This window comes from Bos indicus x Bos taurus, chromosome 1, assembly GCF_003369695.1.
Source record: "Bos indicus x Bos taurus breed Angus x Brahman F1 hybrid chromosome 1, Bos_hybrid_MaternalHap_v2.0, whole genome shotgun sequence".
Lineage (NCBI taxonomy): Eukaryota > Metazoa > Chordata > Mammalia > Artiodactyla > Bovidae > Bos > Bos indicus x Bos taurus.
Genome location: NC_040076.1, coordinates 114,778,614 through 114,800,166, shown reverse-complemented (window position 1 = coordinate 114,800,166; position 21,553 = coordinate 114,778,614). Strand labels below are relative to the sequence as shown.

The following is a 21,553-nucleotide window of genomic DNA, read 5'->3' as shown; positions in this document are numbered from 1 at the left end:
GGGCAAGTCATGAAACTTCGGTGGACTTTAATTTCCACATCAGACTAATGGAATTAATGCCTGCTACTCCTGGGGTCATTGTGAGTTGATTGAACTGCTCCCAAAAAGTGGTTCGCTCCTGATCTTTTTTTTCCTTTGCACTTGGTCCCCCTTGGTATAACAGGACACTTCATAGTATTCATTATTTGTTTTCTGACACCTACTTTGTATTATGATCTATAGTTGGTCCCACTCCACCTTTTCTTTTCTTTTTTGATAGGCAAGGAGATAAAAGAAAGATGTAGGTTAAAGTTCTCAGAAAGAAAGTTTGGGGATTACCTGCTTATTTTAATGAACGATGAACCATCTGTACATTTGTGTGAGCAGTTAAATTAAGAAATGCTTTTACATAGTGGACCCATAACAATTAAATGTTAAAGAAAAACACAGAAGGTATAACATGGTTTTGACTATTACTGGAAATAACAAGGAGAAATAACAGAAAGTAAAGCTACAATAAGTCGTGGTTGGCAAGACTGTTCAAAATGAATGATGTCATCTGAAAGTTTCGTCACTTCAGAAAATCTTGGAGATAAGAACCTTGACATTCTGAGCAATGCTCAGACTCATGATTGATAACATGTTTTAGGCATAAACACTAAGGCTACTGATAACTTATAAACTTTTGCTTGAATCTATTTAAAGTATTTCTTGGTCCTTACATAGTTCTCTATTTAATCTTCCCTAAAATAAACTCATTGACTAATACATTGTAAATCTTTTCCTGCTGTGTGTTCCATGTGGTCTTTTCCTGCTGTGTGTTCCATGTGGTCTGGTAACGTCATTGACTCACTTCTGTGGAGTCTGGGGCACCTGTCCCCCACCCCACATAAGCCAATATGCTTTAGCAAAACTCCGGCAGCTTATAACATAGAGTACTGATTTTAGAAGGAGTTACTTTTTGTTTGTGTAATCAGTCCATTTGATTATCAGCTGCTTTTTTTTTTTTGCTATTCTAACAACTGTTAAAACAGTTGTGGGAAAAACCCACATTTTTTGTTTCATTTTATTAGTAATCCCATGAGCAATGAATGCCTCAAAATCTTTGCCAAGCTAGGCTATTGGGCCTACCAGGTGTTGCAGTGGTAAAGAATCCACCTGCCAATGCAGGAGACATGGGTTCGATCCCTGGATTGGGAAGATCCCCTGGAGAAAGAAATGGCATCCCACTCAGTATTATTGCCTGGAGAATTCCATGGACAGAGGAGCCTGGTAGGCTACAGTCCATGGGGTTGCAAAGAGTAGGACACAGCTGAGTGACTGAGCATACCTAACTTCTTGACACTTATTTTCCAATCTGAGTAATTCTGATTTCGATTATTATTTACTCTTTTCTGATGTGACTGTAGTATGGAGTCTAGTTTCTATCTGGGAATGAAGGAAGCCATGAAATAAAGTAATGGCCTAATGATTGAATCTGAAACTTGCTACTAAGTAGCAAGAAATTGGAAAATAATCATGCCTAATGTGGCAGCTAATCAATAAATACATTTTCAAAACATTAATAGATTTTGAAAAAGCACTGTTCTAGGTGTGTTTTAGAATTTAGACATACGCTTAACATATATGTATGTATATTACATGTCCAGTATATGTGTGTGTATAGATATATGTATCATGCATATATTGGGTTTCCCAGGCAGTTCAGTGGTAAAGAATCCGCATGCCAATGTAGGAGATGTGGGTTCAATCCCTGCTGCTGCTACTGCTGCTAAGTCGCTTCAGTCGCGTCCGACTCTGTGCGACCCCATAGACGGCAGCCCACCAGGCTCCCCCGTCCCTGGGATTCTCCAAGCAAGAACGCTGGAGTGGCTTGCCATTTCCTTCTCCAATGCATGAAAGTGAAAAGTGAAAGTGAAGTCACTCAGTCCTGTCCGACTCTTAGCGACCCCATGGACTGTAGCCCACCAGGCTCCTCCATCCATGGGATTTTCCAGGCAAGAGTACTGGAGTGGGGTGCCATTGCCTTCTCCGGAGTTCAGTCCCTAGGTCAGGAAAATCCCCTGGAGAAGGAAATGGCAACCTGTTCCAGCATTCTTGCCTAGAAAATCCCATGAACAGAGAAGTCTTGTGGGCTACAGTCCATGGGGTCTCAAGAGAGTCAAACATGATGGAGCAATTAAGCACACATGTATATTATTTAATATATATTCTACTTTATGATACTCCTGTATTTCTTTGCTCATTCAGTGAGTTAATTCCTATTATGAGCCCATCACTATCCTAGATGTTCTTGTTTTGGGAGTACAGCTGAAAAATAGACAGTTGTGGTTTCTACCCTCATTCCTGGTCTAGTGAAAGATAAGGGCAACTGCCAAGTGATAATGATAAAGTGTAATGAATGCTCTGGAGCCAACTGGAAGAGCATTAAACAAAGACTTGAAGTTTAAAGAACTTCCTGGAGGTGGTGACATTTAACTGGAGTCTAACTGACTAGAAATCAGCCAGGCCAAACAGGAAAGATGAGGGGAGGGTGAAGTATTTGAATAACTGGATCTACGTGGACAAGGTAGCATCTTGCCCAAGGGACTAAATGCAGTTTAGTTTGATATGGCTGGGAGAGAGAGGAGGAGGGAGAGAGAATGAGTGTGCATTAGGATGGTGTGGGGTGGGGGACTGTGGAAAAGACGGGATGATGATCTGGAGAATGGGTAGGTCTGTGTTAGCTCTTGTCTGGACTATTAAAATAATTACTTAATTTGGTCTTCTTTCCCTAGGCTCTCAGCCATATCAGGCCGCCTTAGCTCCTGTCTGATGAATTCATGAAACACAGTTTTGCCAACGTCATCCTTGGTCCCCTTCAGAGACTCTCTCTAGCCTGTAGGAGGAAGTAGACAATCTTTAACTCAGTTTTTAAAAGGGTCCCCAAGCTGGACTCACTTTGCAAACTTTATTTCCCGTGACTCTTATTACAGATTTATTACTTGTTACTGATGCTTCAATTGTGCTATTCCCTCTACCTGAATATCTTTTCTAACTTGTCATGTATAAAATTCTCTCTCTTGTTCAAAGCTATTATCTGACTTTTCTAAGTGAAATCTTTCTCGTTTTCCTTGAAATTGTAAGAACTCTTCATCTGAATGCCTGTTACGATGCTTTTTGTCTTCTTTCTGTATATTCGCACTTTTTATGTGCCTGCTTTATTTCCCTGAGTAGACTGTGTGTCTGATTCATTTTTTGTCTCCTGTGCCCTGCAGCACTCAGTACATGAGTGGTTTCACCAAGTAGATAAATGGTGGATCGATAAATAAATTAGTTTTTCTAGAAGATATTAAGGCTTGGTATGAAGCATATTTTAGGCAAGGCCACTTATTTTACTTTTTTGCCTCATCCATTCATTTCCTATCTTCTAGCTTATTTTTCAGGTTAGATAGGAGACAATGAATCAGTTGTTCCATTGTGCTTTCTCTTTTGCCTGCACGTATGCCCAAGATGATATGCCCAAGGGAACACCAGGCAGTGGCTCTTTTTGTGTCTACCCTTGCCCTGAACACCCTTTCTCCCACTGTCTAGGAGAGGAGCTGTGAGGAGACAGTGTAGGAACACAAGTATCAGTTAACAGGCAGATAACATTAGCTGTTATCTTGGAGTCGTTGGCAAACACTGGTTTTAAAAGACCTGTGGAAAGGGTTGTGATGGATGTGTAAATGAGAATGTGTATTAGTAGATAGAGGTTCACCAATGGTCCTCAGAGTAGCAGCCATTAGAACTGTCTGAGAGCTTTCCTGGGACCCAGCCAAAATCAATTAAATCAGAATTTCTGGGGATGGAGGCTGGGTATAGGAATTTTTAATTTGTCATGATTAAGGGCTTTCCAGATGTTGCTAGTGGTAAAGAACCTGCCTGCCAATTCAGGAGACATAGAGATGAAGGTTAGATCTCTAGGTTGAGAAGATCTCCTGGAGGAGGGCATGGCAACCAACTCCAGTATTCTTGTCTGGAGAGCCCCACGGACAGGGGAGCCTGGCGGACTGTGGTCCACAGTGTCATAAAGAGTCAAATACGACTGAAGCTACCTAGCACGCATGCACACCATGATTAAGGACCACTGGCTTAAAACTTAAACAGTGGTGTCTCAGTAGTGTGGTGATTTGGACACCAAAATGTCCTTCTTGTCTCCTAAATTGCTTATTCATTCTGCAAACGTACTGAAAATGATTAGATTTCAGCCTGTCTTTAACAACTTCTTAATCTCGAGGGATAGACAGACTTGTAAAAATTACCTGTGATACAATTTGACAGGTGCTGAATTCACCACTGTGAGTTTATCCTACCTGACAAGAAAGTGGTGAGGAGGAAGGAAGGGAAAAGGAAAGAGAAAACGTCCACGGAAAGGGACATTTGAAAAGGGTCATCTCTCATCATCAGATTGAACCTAAGAAAATGATTCCATGTTTTTATCAATCCCTGTTAAAATAGTTTCCTGATGGTCAGAGAAATGAGCATTGGTTGATTTGTCCTTGGGCATGGGGGAAGCTTTCTCACAGCTACTCGGGAGTAAAGTTCCTTGGATGCAGTTTCACAAATGAAGGCACTGTGCAGGCTTGGAGGCGAGCACCTACCTGAGGCCAGCGTTGGTGGCTGACAGAGCTGCACTGAAGCCAGGGCTGCCTGGCTCCTAAAGAAGTGGTTTTGTCCCCCCTGGACTGAACATTTGCCATCCTAAGCCACTGGAGGCTTGTGGGAGTTAGTTCATTCAAAGAGATTCTAACTTGACCGTGAGCTGAAGGACTCTGTCAAAACAGAGGTTGAAGGAAGAGGAGAAGGAATGCTTTCAAGCATGTGTGAGGAGAATTGGGGGTTGCACGATTCCAGGGATGTGAAGAATGTGCTGGGTGTGGGAAAGGGACTCAGGGCTGTCTGGTCACCGAGTACCAGCGCCTAATCAGAGGCTGTTATAACATGCTCTTATTTGTCACATCATCCCTAGGATGGTATTCTTGTTTTATAAAAGAGGAAGTTTAAGTAGAGTGAGGTTGAGTAATTTACTCAGTCTTACTGCTAATAAATACCAAAGTTGGCTTTAGAACCAACAGCCTTGTGATTCCAGTTCACGTGATCATTTGAGCCTGGGGCTCTACTGCTCTTTTACATCACATCCTGGGATGGTTCCTGGGATGGTTTCTGTGTGCAGATCCCCAAGGCCTGCAGAGGAGGAGCTTTCACACTAAAGGCGCAGAGAAGTCCGACAAAGGGCCATATTGTTTCTTTGGGTCGGAGCAAAGTACAGACTTGTGTTTGGATGATGGTATTGTATTAATAATAAGTTACTAGAAAATGGAGCAAATGAGATGAGGGGGAAAGGAGAATAGAATTGAGAGAAAACAGAGCCATAGGGTGTGAGTTGACTGGGTGAAGATGTAGAAGTTTGGGTGAAGATGCAGAAGGAATGTTTTTGAGAACTACTTTATTGAAAGAAGATTTATATATATAAATATATATATATTTATATATATATATATTAGCTGAAGTATGGGCTTCCCTGATAGCTCAGATGGTAAAGAATCTGCCTTCTATGCAGGAGACCCAGGTTTGATCCTGTGTTGGGAAGATACCCTGGAGAAGGGAATGGCTACCCTCTCCAGTATTCTTGCCTGGGAAATCCCATGGACAGAGGAGCCTGGCAGGCTGTATGGTCCATAGGGTCGCAAAGAGTCAGACACAACTGAGTGACTAACATTTTCACTTTTTTCTTCATGGATTGATTTAGAGTGTTAATTTCTTTTGTTTTTGTTTTTGTTTGTTTGTTTTTCCTTTCTTTTTTTGTATCTGAAGGATTTTTTAATGTAAACTTATTTATAGTTGATTAGCAATGTTGTGTTAGTTTCAGATGTACAGCAAACTGATTCAGTTCTACACACATGTATCTGTTGTTTTTCAAATTCTTTTCCCATTTAGGTTGTTACATAATATTGAACAGAGTTGTGCTATTTTTAGTGGGTCCTTGTTGGTTATCCATTTAAAATATAGCAATGAGTACATATCTATCCCAATCTCCCTAACTATTCCTTCCCCATCCTTCCCCTCTGATAACTAGAAGTTCCTTCTCTAAGTCTGTTAGTCTGTTTCTGTTTTGTAAATAAGTTCATTTGTATCTTTTATTTTTTTTAGCTTCCACGTGTAAGTGATATCATACTATATTTCTCTACTCTGGACAGAATACTTTATATTCTGAAATAAAGTCAGGACCGATTCACTTGGCAAACATTTCTTGGGTGTGTTGACCTGGACTGGGCTGGGGGCACAGGCTGAGGCACAGCCCCCTCCTGGAGGCAGTCGGCATGGGAGGAAGACATGTAATTAATTCACAGTAAAGCCCTATGACCCTCTTGGGAGGAAGACAGACATGTGCAAAGTGCCAAGGAACGTGAAATGACTATATCTACTAACAACCGCCTGCTGTAGCCAGAGGTGGACAGTGTCAGATTCACAGATAACGTTGCTTTACTCACTTAATGCACCCAAGCCCGGTGTTTAGAAGATCTGGGCTTTCGGCCTAAATGTTGATGATGTGATAGCAGGAGAAAAACATCATGTGACAGCCGCCTGTGCTTTTCCCTCTTACGTTCACATTCTGGCTTATTATAAAACAGTGTTGCCATGGCTGGCATTCCCGTGAGGCTCAACATCTCCGTACTTTTCATCTTAAATAAGCACTTCAGAATATCTCCGCAGCTTCTGATTGCTGTTGGAATAAGCACCTTGTAATGATTAAGCTTTTCAAATGCTGAAGTTTAAGTCACGACTTCAGTACCCTTCTGCCTTAGAAACTCATCTTACAGATGTTCTGAAAGAGTCCCATAGTTCATAGGCATCTTTTTTATTTACGTATGTATTGTTACAATGGATCATTTTCCAGAGAGCTATTCGAGGATAGTAGAAATATAACGAATGATTTCTCTAAATTCAGTGACTTTCCTGTTTTATTCCCAGCAATAATTTTTAAGTAACTTTTGTTGATGGTTACTCTTTTAAATGTTTGGAAACCTGCCAGAGAAAGCCAGTGAAAGTCTCTAGGGGTGGGGGTGGGGGCAGAGGAGGAGAGAGGCTCAGATAACCTGTGTTGTAATACTGCTTTTTTACCTCAAGAGCTTTTTTTTTCATCCTGCTGCCTGTGCTACCGCAGTCAGCATCCAATAGAGACGTATTCTGGGCCCAGGAGCCAATTGTCTTGCTCCTCGATTCAGACTGAAGTCTGAGGGAGAGCGGATGGCTGTGCACAATTTTAGCAAATTGTCATGGGGATGTTGGGCGGGGAGAAGCGGGGGTGGGTGGAGTGCTTTCCCCACAGGGACTGAGGCAGTGGCATTGAGCACATTTTGTTCAAGTGCAAAGTTGATCTGCCTGAAGGAGACAGTGGTCAGCAGTAACGAGGGCCTTTGTCACCTCACTTTTGCTTCATGCTCTGTCATTGTTTATGTGAAGCAGTAGCATTTAATGGCTGGACTTGAGGCCGAATCTATGAGGTCAGGAAGCTAGTGACGATTGTTTTCAGTTAGGGAATCCCAGAGGTTTTTTATAATTTAAGGTTTATCGTAACTAAAAATAAATGTTATCATTTTAGAGATGTAAAAACAGGGTTTGCTTTCCTATATTTGTGGGCATATAGGATCTAGAATAAAACAAATAAATCCTTCATATAAATACAAAGTAATGGTGTGTTCTCCAACTGACTTCACCAAAATTTTTACCTCTTTGATTTCCTTTAGTTTCTTTAAATTGCTGGATGAAAATCTTACCCCTTAAAACCTCTTTGTATTATTACCTAACTTTATTTTTCACTTTTAATATATGCACATATATATATACAATGGATCCTGTTTTCTTATATAAAATCACCTTTTCTTTACATGTGATCTGTCTAAATCACAGAGGCCAAGTTAGTGGAATCCATAGAAAGTCTAAGAACCTCTTGCCTCACTGGGACTCTTGTTGAAATGGATGATGTGAAGCAAGAGTTTAATTTTTTGGTGTACAGTTGTTTTCTTTTTAGTTTTCAGAGAAAGTGAAATTTATAAGAGAATCTTAATTTTTTTTTCCATGACACGTTGGAAATACTATTAGAGTAGTCTTCTCAAAATTTAGTTGCTTAGACATAGGTATACCATTGGCTGATTCACGTTGATGTTTGGCAGAAACCAACACAATATTGTAGAGCAATTATTCTTCAATTAAAAATAAATTTAACTGTAAAGATAAAATTAGTTTCTTATATTGCAAAACATCTTTTCCTTTTGCAGAATTCAAGGGGGTTGAAGCTTTCATTGGTTCTGACCTATTCTGGATAAAGTCATATATGTTTTTAGTGTGAGCAATGTTTAGAAAAGCAGGCACATGGAACAGTGATCAAGTGGTCATTGGTACAAATACATACCTCTAACGTAATGGTGAAGGGCACTAACTTTATAGTTAGACTGTCTGTGTTTAGTTATGTGTCCTTGAGTGAGAACCTCTCTCCTTCCCATTTGAAAAGGTATTTAAAGATAGAGAGCTTTTGCTTTATCAGTGCACTAGGAACTCTCAAATAGGTCTATAAAGAACTGCTTAAACAAATCTTCCAAGGGATTGTTAAGGAAAAAATTATGTGTGTTTGACTCAAGAAGTTTACCTCTTTTTTACCCTCAGGAAAGCCCTAGAAATATAATAGAGACAACCATGCTGTAATCCACCTAATCATGGTAGGATGATGAATCGGGTACTATTTGTAAAACATTTTGTATTTCTCAATTGAAAGGCATGCGCTACAAATAGAGCTCTAAATTTTATTATGTAAATGTTCGTGCTTTTAATTATTAGCCAAGATTGAAGAGTGTCTGATTTGGATGCCATAAAACTTCAGAATTGTTTCTGCTACAAACAGTTTAGAAGTCTGGCAGTTGCTGTACCGCAAAAATAATGAAGCGATTGAAAAAATAATAGAAACATAGTGATCTGGCATTTCCAACTTTATGATGCCATAAAAAAGCAGCCAACAAATGTTGGACTGTTTAATGATACTGGCACCTAGCAAATGTCACTGGGCTTTCACAAGGTCATGGAGACTCTGGTTTGGCTCAGCGATGCTGGCCAGACCCATCTTTGGAGCCCAGGAAGACTGTGGAATAGTGACAGACAGTAGGTGCCAGCTAAACCCTTTATAGCACTTCATAGATGGCCGCACACTATTGTGGGACTCTGTGGCATAGAGGAGGCTAGGAGCAGGAGGAAAAAGTGAAGACTGTTTCTTCTTACAGCATCCTATCAGAAGCAACTCTAAATATAAGATCCTTGTGGGCCCTCTCTGAGGAGGCTAAGATTTCTTCAGATGACTGTCAGCTGAAATTGTGTGCTGATAACAACTGTTGCTGTCTCAGTTGTATGTATATCTGATCTCTCACAGACAAAAGCTGCTGGAGAAAGGAGTGGTGTTTTGGTTACGAGAATGTGTGTGTGATTTGTTGCCTTTTTCCCTTTCTCCGCCTCCTCAGAGGCAGCTAACCCGACTCTCATGAATTACATAATACTTATCTAGACGTGTAGAGTTTCAGTTATGCCATTTTCAAGATGATTAATGGGAGTTGTGCAATTAAAGCTCCTGAGTTCTCTGGGAAAAAAGTCATAGTATCCTGATGTTTGAGTTAAAGTGTGTTGCTATTGCGTCAGCATTGAGGATATTTTGGGGTCTTGTAAATGTCACTATTGGTTTTCATGTCCAAGAGTCGTCGTCATCAAACTTAGGAATGTTCTACAAAATAGTGCCTAGAACATTTGAATGCTGGAGAGGCCTCTTGAAATAGCTAGGAAAGTCTAACCTAGAATTGCTTCCCTAAAGTCAGATTAGACTTGGGTGAGAAAAAGTGTAAAGCCCAAGAAACAGAGTCTGTTACATCCTTTTATGTCCTTTCAAACCATGGTAAAATTACAAATTTAAACTGAGTAGATTGTATATATGTACGTGTATGTATGTTTATATTTTTTTTGGTTTTACTGACAGTCTTAGTTTTTAAGCCACAGTGTATATATGAACATGAACGTTTTATGGGATCAGGAAAAGGAAGAAAAAAAAATTTGCGTTATGTTGATTGTTGTTTGAAAACACTTCTGATCTGTAGTAATAAATTAAGAATATTTCAGTGAAAATACATTTATAGATTTTTGCTTCTTTTTTCTCATACTGGTAGGAAAAAATTGTCCCAGTTCTTATGTTGACCTAAGCTCCAAGCACTTGTCCTTATGTTGACTGGATGGAGAAATAGCAATTTACACCTAAAAAGTTAAGCTTTAAGTATTGATGTAGTGTTGCTGTATTTTACTTCATGTTAAGTTTAGGAGACTAGAGATTAATTTCCCAGAAAAATAATAGGAGAAATGATTCCTTTCTTCATGTTCTGGGGGGATGCTAAGCATTTGTTTCTGGTGTTACCTGAAAGTCCAGTGAGGAAATTAAAACAGATATTGTGTTTGTTTTAAAGAATATTTTCTTGTCTTTTTAGGTGGCAAAACTGAAATAAGTACAAGGGTGCACCTATAATATGGCTTAGAGGGTCATAATATTTGAGAATAAAAAATGAATAGAAAAATTCCTGTTAATATGTTAGTATTATCTATTTATCGTGTAGTATATCATAGTATTTAAATATAGCAAATTGATGGTTCTGACTTACTAACAGTGTATATACTGTAGTTGACTCTTGAACAACATAGGTTTGAATTTTGTAGGTGCGCTTATACGTGGATTTTTTTTCAATACATACTGCTACAGTACCACAATATCCGAAGCTGCTTGAATTTACAGATGCCAAACCACCCATAAAGAGGGCCGACTGTAAGATTATATTCAGACTTTCAACTATGTTGAGGGAGGGGTTGGTGTCCCTAACAACCACCCCTTTACCAGACTCCCTGTGTTGTTCAGGTGTCAACTCATTGAGATGTAGTATAGAATCTTATTTGTAAAACAAAAGAAAACAAATAAACGATAACATCAAATCAGTGAAATCCCCCTGGAGACTAACAAAAAAAATGAAGATATCTGCTTTGACTACTTTAGGAATTTCTTAAAAATAGTTCTATGCCCCTTTAGGTTTTATTCCATAACTTCCTAAAAGTTCTCCTGTGTTTTTTCAAATAAAGCGTGAAATAAAAATTTTAGTCATATATCTTAAGTTTCTTAAAATTGCCGCAAAAGCAAAGTTTGAGTTTGTAATACATACACTGCTCTTGGAAATAGGTATACAATTGAGGTGAATATATATGTGTGTATATGCATAAGTACATTTGTACACATGTATTCATTTTCATTGGAGAAGGCAATGGCAACCACACCAGTACTCTTGCCTGGAAAATCCCATGGACGGAGGAGCCTGGTAGGCTGCAGTCCATGGGGTCACTAAGAGTCGGACACGACTGAGTGACTTCACTTTCACTTTTCACTTTCATGCACTGGAGAAGGAAATGGCAACCCACTCCAGTGTTCTTGCCTGGAGAATCCCAGGGACGGGGGAGCCTGGTGGGCTGCCGTCTATGGGGTCGCACAGAGTTGGACACGACTGAAGTGACTTAGCAGCAGCAGTAGCAGCATTCATTTTCATATGATTAAAAACAACACTATGCAATGGGTCCTCCAGAATTCCAGGTGGCAGTCAGAAATACTTTTCTGGGGTTCTTTGGCTACTTAATTTATCTTTCTCAATACTTCTTTTTCAAAGGAGAGAGTGTGTGTCTAGCTTGCAGTTTTTCTGAAAAGACTTTGTGGGGAAATAAAATCAAGAAAATGTGGCTTGCCCTTAAAAAAAAAAATCAGCATCTTCAGTATTCCAGTTAGCAAGTGAATTGATTGATATGACTTATATGATTTCAGAATGTATTTAGTCTTTGATATACTATAGTCTTTGTTTTTATTTTAAATAAAATAATATCGTTTAAAACCCAAACAAATAGGAAAATTCACATCTTCATACTTTGAAAGTTTTTAGAAGCTGCAGCTACTAGAATTCGGCAAAATTAAAAAGGAATACCACCACTTTAGAGTCAAGTGTTGGGGTGGTATTCCTTTTAATTTTGCCAAATTCTAGTCATGTGTTATAGTACAAATCTGTTATCTTATGTTTGAGGAAATTTCCAGAATAAAGAATTCTACCATTTAAATGTAAGAATGAAAATATTTAAAGCTACTAACACATAAATTTAGGTTAGCTGTTTTAAAATTATGCTTGCCCCTTTTACTAACTGAAGCTCATCTCTCTCTAAATTCATATGCTGAAGCTCTGTCTCGGTGAGGCTATATTTGGAGATGAGACTGGACCTCTAAGCAAATAGTTAAGGTTAAGGTCCTAAATGTGGGGCCCTGATCTGAAAGGATTAATGTTTTAATAAGAGACACCAGTGAGAGTGCTCTCTATGCATGCATGCACCAAGGAAAGGCTACCTGAGGAAATATTAAGGTGATGCAAGCCAGGAATAGAACTCTCACTGAAAACCGAATTGTCCAGAACCTTGGTCTTGGACTTCTAGCTTCCAGAACTGTGACAAAATATGTTTGTGTTCTTTAAACCACCCAGTCTACGGTATTTTGTTATAGTAGCCTGAGCAGATTAATATAGCTTTCATTAAATTCCATTAGGTATAAAGCAGTGCTTAACTCTCAGCTGAAGATGGTTTTACCTTCCCCTGGCTCCCAGGGGTGTTTTGGCAGTGTTGAGACAATTTTCGGCAATTATCAAGAGATAATTTTGATGGTCATAACTGAGGCCAGGAGTGCTAGAGCCATCTAGTAGGCCAGGCCTGCTACTAACAGCCCCCATACCAAAGGCTTATCTGGTTTCCAGTGTCAGCAGTGCTGCGGTGGAGAAACCTTGAACTGCTTTTTAGGATGCATGTATTTTTTCAGCTGACACAGGTACTTTATGTAAACAAGTGAGTCATAAAGAGGTATACATAAGACCTATAATATCCTGTGTTTTAGATGCAATTAATTTATTTCCAATATTTGCAAAAGCCAACAAACTAATTCCTAGAGCTAAACTTTCATTCACTTAAATGAAAAAAACAAAAAGCATTTAGCATGTATATGTAAAATAAATTAAAAAATAAATATTATGTAAGTAAATTTATTCACCCTTATCTTAGAATTGATAATTGAAAGCATGACAGAACCATAAAAATCATCATTTTGGAAAAGTGTGAAACAGTATTTCTTGACTGCCACTTACTCTCCCACCTTGGCAGAATTTTTCTGAGTATTTGTATTATCATAGCTGGAAAAAAAAAAAAGGTCGATCAAAAAACAGTAACAGTTTTTAGTAGGAAGCTACCAAATTCTTTTGCCAGTGCTTCCGGCCAATATCTGAGCAATGAATATCTTTAGAAAGTGCTTCAAAACATTTGCATATCTCAGCTGTTGCAAAGAAAATATTAGTTTTAACAATTGAAATATCAGAAAACCAGTATTTCCAGTGAAAGTTGGAAAAGATTTTTGAGTGTTAGCTGGTATCCTTATAATTTTTTCATTGCTCCTTTCTTTTCAGAGTCTGCCCAAATATGACTCAGTAATTTTAATTTTAAAACATAATGACCATTTGGTAACTTAATGAGATGTCTTTTTGTATTCTGACCTCATAAGTCACTGTATTTCTTTTAATTTAGGTGGAAGAAGTGAAATTAAAAACAGGACATTTGTTTTTCTAGTTTTCAAATATAATTTTGGTGGGTTTTTTTTTTGGTTTTATTAAGTTTGTCCAAGTTCCAAGTAAGATGTTTTATTTTTGATTGTTAGCAGGTTCTTAAATATTGAAAATAGCTGACAAATAGTGTTCTTATATCTCTAAATCTCCACCTCTGTTTTATGCAGTTTTCTCTTTATTCTGCAATTTATACCTCATTGTATACATCATATATCATTTTTAGATATGTATTATATATGCTCATACTATGTATGTAATTATTTTAAAGTACACTTTATTAGTGGAGAAGGGAATGGCAAGCCACTCCAGTTTTCTTGCCTGGAGAATCCCAGGGACAGAGGAACCCCCACAGCTACAGGCTGTGGGGTTGCAAAGAGTTGGACATGACTGAGCAACTAACACACACACACACACTTTATTAGACTATAATGTTTAAAAATTAACGACATTTATTTTGAGGCTCAAACAATAGTGTACAAATTCTTGTTGGAATCACACTGTTTGTACTGATTTCAAAGGCTAATAAAACACTTCAATTCACAATTTAATAATTTGTGACTTCAGAAATTGAGGATTTGATGATTTGATCTCTCCGTTGGCCTCCAGTGATTTCTGATGACCATTATTGCTATATATAGGCTTTTAAGACTTCAAGGGGAAGTTTTTTACTTTTTTTGAACAGGTTACTTTTATTTAAAGATGTAGAAAAATTATTAGAGGAAAATGGACTCATTCTGGATCAATATTTTATTGAACTTCCTTCATTTCCTTAAAATATACAGCATACATTACAAGGGTATCTTTGGAATCTGTGTTGTTAACTTATAAAAAGTCTCCTTGAATGGAGTCTAAGGTATTTACGATATAAGCTGTATAGCATCGGCTGGCCAGCTCACTGAGAGTAAGATTTCAGTGCAATCAACAAAAGTAAATCACAGAAACATCGCGTTGTGAAAAATGTATTAGAATGGCATTTTTTCTTAGTGGGTATGCCAATATAGAATGATGATCAAGGGCAAGCTTATATTATAGTTTTGATGATTGTCATGCACTGTCATGGAGTTTTACTCCTCGTATTATTTTTAGTACTTTTAACAGATAGGGTGCTGGATTAGGCAACTGCTTGTTATTGGGCTTCCATTGTGACTCAGCTAGTAAAGAATTCGCCTGCAATGTGGGAGACATGGGTTCTATCCCTGGACTGGAAAGACCCCTGGAGAAAGGAAAGGCTACCCACTCCAGTATTCTGGCCTGGAGAGTCCCATGGACAGAGGAGCCTGGCAGGCTATGGTCCATACAGTTGCAAAGAATCTGACGTGAGTGAAGCAAGTTAGTTTCAATCTATCTGTAGGAATCAAAACTTTACAAAAACTTATGCATGTTTTTGCAGTAATCCTGCAACCCAATTTATTGTATCTTGGAGTAAAATCTCTAATGATTTAGAGTTGTAGCTCCTATACAAAAATTTGTGTATGTGAGCAGAAGATACTGATTGACTTTCTGTTTTTAGATGGTTTAGAGTATATTCTCAGCACTGTATAGAGTTTAGGATGCCAAGTGCATCGAATCTCTACACAGATCTTCTTTCCTCCTTAGTGAAACTTGGAGGCCTCCTGTTACCCTCTCTTCTTTTATTGTGGCAAGCTTTATTTATTGTGTGTTCAAGTTGCTGGCCTCTGAATAAAAGCATCACTAGGTTAGTACAACTCAGAGTCAAACTCATTGGAAAAGACTCTGATGCTGGGAGGTTTTTGGGGCAGGAGGAGAAGGGGACGACAGAGGATGAGATGGCTGGATGGTGTCACCGACTCAATGCACATGAGTTTGGGTGAACTCCGGGCGTTGGTGATGGACAAGGAGGCCTGGCATGCTGAGATTCACGGAGTCGCAGAGAGTCGGACACGACTGAGCGACTGAACTGAACTGAACTGAACTAGTTTTTATTCTATTATCTTCATTGTCTCCATAATGGAGTTACAATAGAATTCATCTTTAAGCATTTAGTTAGAAATGTTCTTCATTCATTCTGCAAATGCTTATTGAGGTACAGGGCTGGGAACTTGGAGATGGATGAACCTGGAGAAGTACCAATGTCATATTTACCTTAACTCTCCCCAGAAGGGTTGCCACTCATGGTTCTCCTCAGGGCTTAGGCAATTCTCTAGAAGAGGATGTTTATTCTAACTTACTTTTGACCTTTGTATTTGTCAAACCACAATTATTCAGCAGCACAGTCAGCATTAAACAAGTTTTGACCTTCCTAAGGAGCTAAGTTTATCTAATATCCATTGCGGAGGCTACTCTGTTATTTTTTCCACAGATGTCAATGAAAAATTCACATGGCTTTGCAGAATTGTAGTTTATTATGTTTCCTGCTATATCAGAATAACCTGGAATACTGTTAAAATGTAGATCCCTGGACCCCCAGGTCTGTTGCCACAAACTCTGTGTGAAAGAGGCTAGGTAATCTGCATACCTTTTCCACAAAATGTCCTCAGTTAATTCTTTCGGACATACATAGCTTTTTGAAAGTAAGGCTCCAATGCACTCAAATCAAGCTGAGCATGGAAAGGGGGCCTATGTAAGAAACGTAGTAGAATGACATTTTTCCTGAGTACGTGTAGTAAAGACAAAAGGAAAACCAAAGGGCCTGAATTTTTATTAAGTTTTGAGATGCAGTGATACAGAATATATGGTGATTTGTACATGATTTCTTTCCTTTATTGTTTCAATATAGGCTGTGTTTGTAGGTTGGAGGGCCCTAGAGATTTGTGTTCCAAGGAGGCCTTAGGATGAAGAGAGAGGAAGACCAGTGTTGATGTTCACAAGGCTGCTTTCAGCGCCCAGGGCTGTCTCTGTGTTATTTATGGAATTTGTGGAACTATAGAAAGTGATCTGAGTGAACTGACATTAACTGAATCCTCAGAGTGGATATAACCCAGCTTATCTGCTCTTAAATAAGTCCAATCTTAGTAAGAAATATGATGTGGAGATATTGATAACCAGAATTTTTCTTAGAACCAAGTTATTCATTGTACTGAAAAAGTAGATTTTCTCTATAATACCCAAACTTGGATATTTCTGATATCAGACCATGTGTCATCCGTGGTTGGCCAGTCATTCACCATGGTTTGTCTTGTGACTTGAAGTGTTGTTTTTGTGAAGGTTGTTTTGCATCCAGATGCTTTTAAGCTAATAACGTGCTCATGATCTCAACAGGTATCAGGCATGGTGATTTCCTATGGAATAAATCAGAGATATGTACATGTTACTTTACTTGTAAATATATCGATAGCTGTGATTAATGGTATAAAAGTTACCTTCATGCCAGTATTTTGTTTTTCTGCTGTTGTGTATACAATTTAAAATGTGCTGGGGGTGGTGGCAACAGCAGCTTTTGACCTTGCCCTTGTTCCTCTAAGAGTACTGGACAGGGCCAAGGATGTGACATATACATTATCTTTTTTAATCTTCAAAATAAATGTATAGTGTAGGTTATATAGGGCCAATGCACAAGACATAAGGGACATGAGTTCGATCCCTGGGTAGGGAAGATCGCCTAGAACCAGTATTCTTGCCTGGAGAACCCCATGGGCAGAGGAGCCTGGCAGGCCACAGTCCATAGGGTCGCAGAAGTTGGACACTCCTGAAGCGACTTAGCACACATGCATGTAGGTTATATAGCAATTTTGAAATGAATGAAAAGCCTGAGGCTTAAATAAGTTAGTTTTTTATGCAGCTCATGTAGCTGATGAGTGGGAGAGCGCGGCCTCTGCCCCACGTCCTGACGCCTGGAATGGTCTTGCTCTTGTCCACTGTTCTCTACTGCCTCCTGACTTGAAATATTGTTAGTAATACTTTATTACATAAAGCTTGTTACCAGAACAGGCAGTATCCTGTGATATTAGCCTGTGGATAAACTTATTCCCAAAAGCCTTAATCAATATAAGACAGAAATAGGTCATTAAAAGTAGAATTCTGACAGATTTTCTCACAAACCTCAGTTTTCTGAGTTAGCTTACAGTACAAGGTCAAATTATGGTAAACAGATAGGTTTTTCTTAGCAAAATCAAAGAAAGCTCAAGAAAGTGGTTGATGGCTTCAATTAAGTCTTTTTTTACCCTCACAAACAGTTCTAACTAAATTTATTGGTGAAAGAGATTATGAGGTAATAACTAATGAGATAAGTTGCTATCAATATGACTTGACAATACTGTATTGAAATAAATGGGTCTGTCCCTGACAGTATTTCATAATACAGACTTTTATGTGTATTTTGATGAGGAGAATCATCCCCAAAGAAACATATATTCATATTTTTTATTTTATAGTAACTTATTTTGTTTCTCTATTTTATGCTGTAAGTTTTTGAAGGGTAAACATATCTGTTTCTGTTGTTTTATAATTCTTAGGTAATGGAGACTAGATTTATTGCTGAAAGGTTAAAGGCTGCATTTTTTCACCAGTATTTCATTATACTTACTGATCTCTGTATTCAGCAGGAAATATGTAGGAATTTCCTCCCTTTCATCTATATATTTCTTAATATTTAGGCTCATAAAGCTTAGTAGCAATTTTAACTTCTTATGAGATATGTGTAAAGGTGTTTTACTGAAGATACAGTGTGCCTTGAGTCCTGTAAGTTCATTTCCTTACAACTCAGTACAAGTAAAAATAGATGGTAAAACTTCATGATTCTTTTGGGTTCATTAAAGTTAGCCAGGAGACATTAAGGAAGGAGCCTAAAATTTTTATTTGATCTTCTGTGTTAATATTACCCTAGCAGTTTGTAGATTTTTAAACTTGGGTCTAGAAATATTAATGCTAATATTTTAATACAGGAACTTCTCTAAGCTTGAAACTTTTTTGAAATGTCTTAATACTTCATTTTGATAATACACTTGAGTGAATTCATTACTTATTCAAATGTGTTATAAAGTCCTTGGATAATACATTGTGTGAAAGACTCATGGTAGATTCAAGATAGGTTTATATTATTATGATTTTTTTTTTTAAAGATTGGTGGATTTTATTTTTTTAAGATGATGTTTTCTGCTTTCGTTACTTAGGGTCGTTGCTCCAGGGAGAACTGCAAATATCTTCATCCACCCCCACACTTAAAAACACAGTTGGAGATAAATGGGCGCAATAACTTGATTCAGCAGAAGAACATGGCCATGTTGGCCCAGCAAATGCAACTAGCCAATGCCATGATGCCTGGGGCCCCATTACAACCCGTGGTAAGCATGTTCTTAGTTCTCATTCCTTAAGTTTGTCTTGCTGAGTGCTCAGTTTCAGTGTTAACTTGGTGATTACACTAGATCAAGTGAACACAGGTAACAATATCAGTTGCCTAGCATTTTCCAGCAAAAATATCAGTCAAACCCTAGAAACAATTTCCCTAGGAACAATTTTTACACGATGAAGTTACTCATCTTCTGGCTAAATCGTGAAAAATGACATGACAGGATGTTTAACCCCTCAGATTCTCTTCAGATTAAATCCTGTGACTTGCAGATGTGCAATGGTCTTTTTAAAAATGACCATTAAACTCATCAGTATAGTCCAGTGCATTTTCAGGTTACCTTTTTAACACTAATAGTCATTTTGAAAATTGGTGTCAATCATCTTTAATTTTGAGTAAATATTTCCCTTCCCTCTCTCATTAAAGAGAATCTATATAGTTCTCTTTCTTGAAAAGGAGCCTTCGTTATTCAATTATGAATTGAAACTATTTGGTAGTTACAGATGCTAGGAAAATTCTGACAGTGGTGAATCCATATCATAGATCTGGAAGTCTCATCAGAGAACTAATCAGGAGAGGCAGAAACTCCATGGACTTTTAGAGAAAAAAGCTAAATTTTATAAACTCTAGCTGGTCACACACATTTAATGTTTACTGAACAGTGTAGGTAGATAACCTATGATTCTGAGCATATTCATTTATTTTTTTGTTTGAATTTGGGGGGAGGGTGTATGTGACATATGACTTTAATAACCTTTACTCACACTTATCCACAAAAATGTAAGAGATTAATATCATAACTAAGTTGCAAAAGATGTTTTGATATTAATTTTGATATAGTAATTTTGTATTTAAATGCATGTTGAAATTTGCAATAATTGGAATATTGCTGTCACTGACTTATATGCAATATTATGGGGTCCTAGAAACGTGAAGACCCACGTTTTTCTGATATGGCAACTGTAGCATGTGTGCTAACTAATTTTTTTTCCTAATACCTTTTAACACCTGAACTCAATGTAATTATTATTCTCTCTTAGAACTTAATGAACCAATCATTCCAAAAAAGAGGGGGGGATTGCATTTCGAGGTGGGAGGGATCTCCAAATCCAATCGGCAGTGATACCAATTATCAATACTATACAGTTGAGGTGAGAGAATGTTATAATTCTGTCTGTTTTCACTTGATATATTTTTTTCCATTATTGGGAACTCAGTTAACAATATGATATCTTAAATTTATTTGTGTGACATCTGTTAATTTCACATGTCTTTGTGGGGATAGCATGAAGATTTCCATTTGGTTAAAAAAAAAAAAGTCTTCTCTGTAGCGTAAAATATAGGATAAGAGTTCTCTTATACTTGACTCTCACATGGTTTCAAAGATGTGATAAATCCTTGGGGTGGCTGCTGCTTTAATTGATATAAGATCTTTCCTTGGTGTGAGATACTTTGTTCTACTTAAACACTTAAGCGTGCTTACTGGCAGGCTCCTCCCTCTCAGTGTCCCGGAGCACCTCTGACATCAGCAAGTGTGGTTCCCAGACAACAAGGACAGGTCATGGCAGTGAGCTCCTCACTGTGAAGTATTGGCTTCTCCTGAGGCAGTCCTTGAGTTTTATTCTCAAGGCCATTTCAGGGTCATCATATGCGTAATCCTGTGACAAACTCTAAACAGCATTTCTGCCCATGTCTTTGAAATACTGTTAACAAAATATATGTTGTTTATGAGATCACTAAATTGCAGATTTCAGAAACCAGAAAAATTACCTCATTTTGTGTTTTTGTTGGAAAATTCTCTGCTTAGACAAAGCATTTATTTTTATTAGTTGTGAGCCCATTCAGATTTTGTTAATTTTCCTTGATATGACTAGATTTGAATGTGGAATTACCCTTCTGCTAAAGGCATCCTGAGATCATAGTCTAAAATAGACTCCATTCAGAGTGACGTTTTTGTAATGAGTATAGAAGTCATTTTAATTATTCAATTTTGAAACATTTGGGCTTTTAATGACTGTAGAGAAGGCTTTACTCCAGGAAATTTGCTTTCAAAACCCCACCTGAGACACTGATCGTTCTTGTAGCAAGCCCTGTTTTGATGAAGATAATGATATGGAGATTCAGAAATAAACTAGAGGGTCATAACCAGCTGCTTTCTGGAATTTTAGTGCTGAGCCTACAAACAGGAGTTACAACAGGGCTGGAAGGTTAGGAAATATGGAAAAAGGTTGCCACTCAAAAGAAGATGGCCATTAGAATAGATGGTGGTGTACAAAGATACGGTATCAACATGGATCCAACCCACATAGTGGTGATCTCAGAGGAGATAATACGTGAGCAGATTTGTAACCTAGGCAGTATCAGGAATATCTTAAGTAGTGGTAGGGTTTTTAGTCAATTAGGTAAAGCATCTTAGTTCTCTATGGCCAACCAGTGTGACCCCCAAACCATAACTGGAGGAAACGTGAAAAGACGAGGGAGCTATGAAGGTCTAATCAAATTCACAAGTATTTAGTGTTATTCCTGACATGTAGCAGAGATTTTAAAAGATTTCTAATAGGTGAAAGGACTATTGAAGGAACGAGTTTCCCAAACATGGGAAAAACAG

At 38.1% G+C, this 21,553-nt stretch overlaps 1 protein-coding gene across 28 annotated transcripts in view; it reads left to right on the top strand.

Annotated features, from left to right (window-relative positions):
* MBNL1 (muscleblind like splicing regulator 1) overlaps positions 1–21,553 on the top strand; it is a 222,293-nt gene that overhangs the window by 161,446 nt on the left and 39,294 nt on the right. For 22 of the 28 annotated variants that reach the window (XM_027543281.1, XM_027543262.1, XM_027543419.1 and 19 more), the window contains 2 exons: positions 18,770–18,940; positions 19,986–20,096. In XM_027543281.1, coding sequence (XP_027399082.1) covers positions 18,770–18,940; positions 19,986–20,096 — 282 coding nt within the window. The remainder of the gene's footprint in view (positions 1–18,769; positions 18,941–19,985; positions 20,097–21,553) is intronic. The other 6 variants (XM_027543424.1, XM_027543337.1, XM_027543378.1 and 3 more) reach the window with 1 other exon arrangement.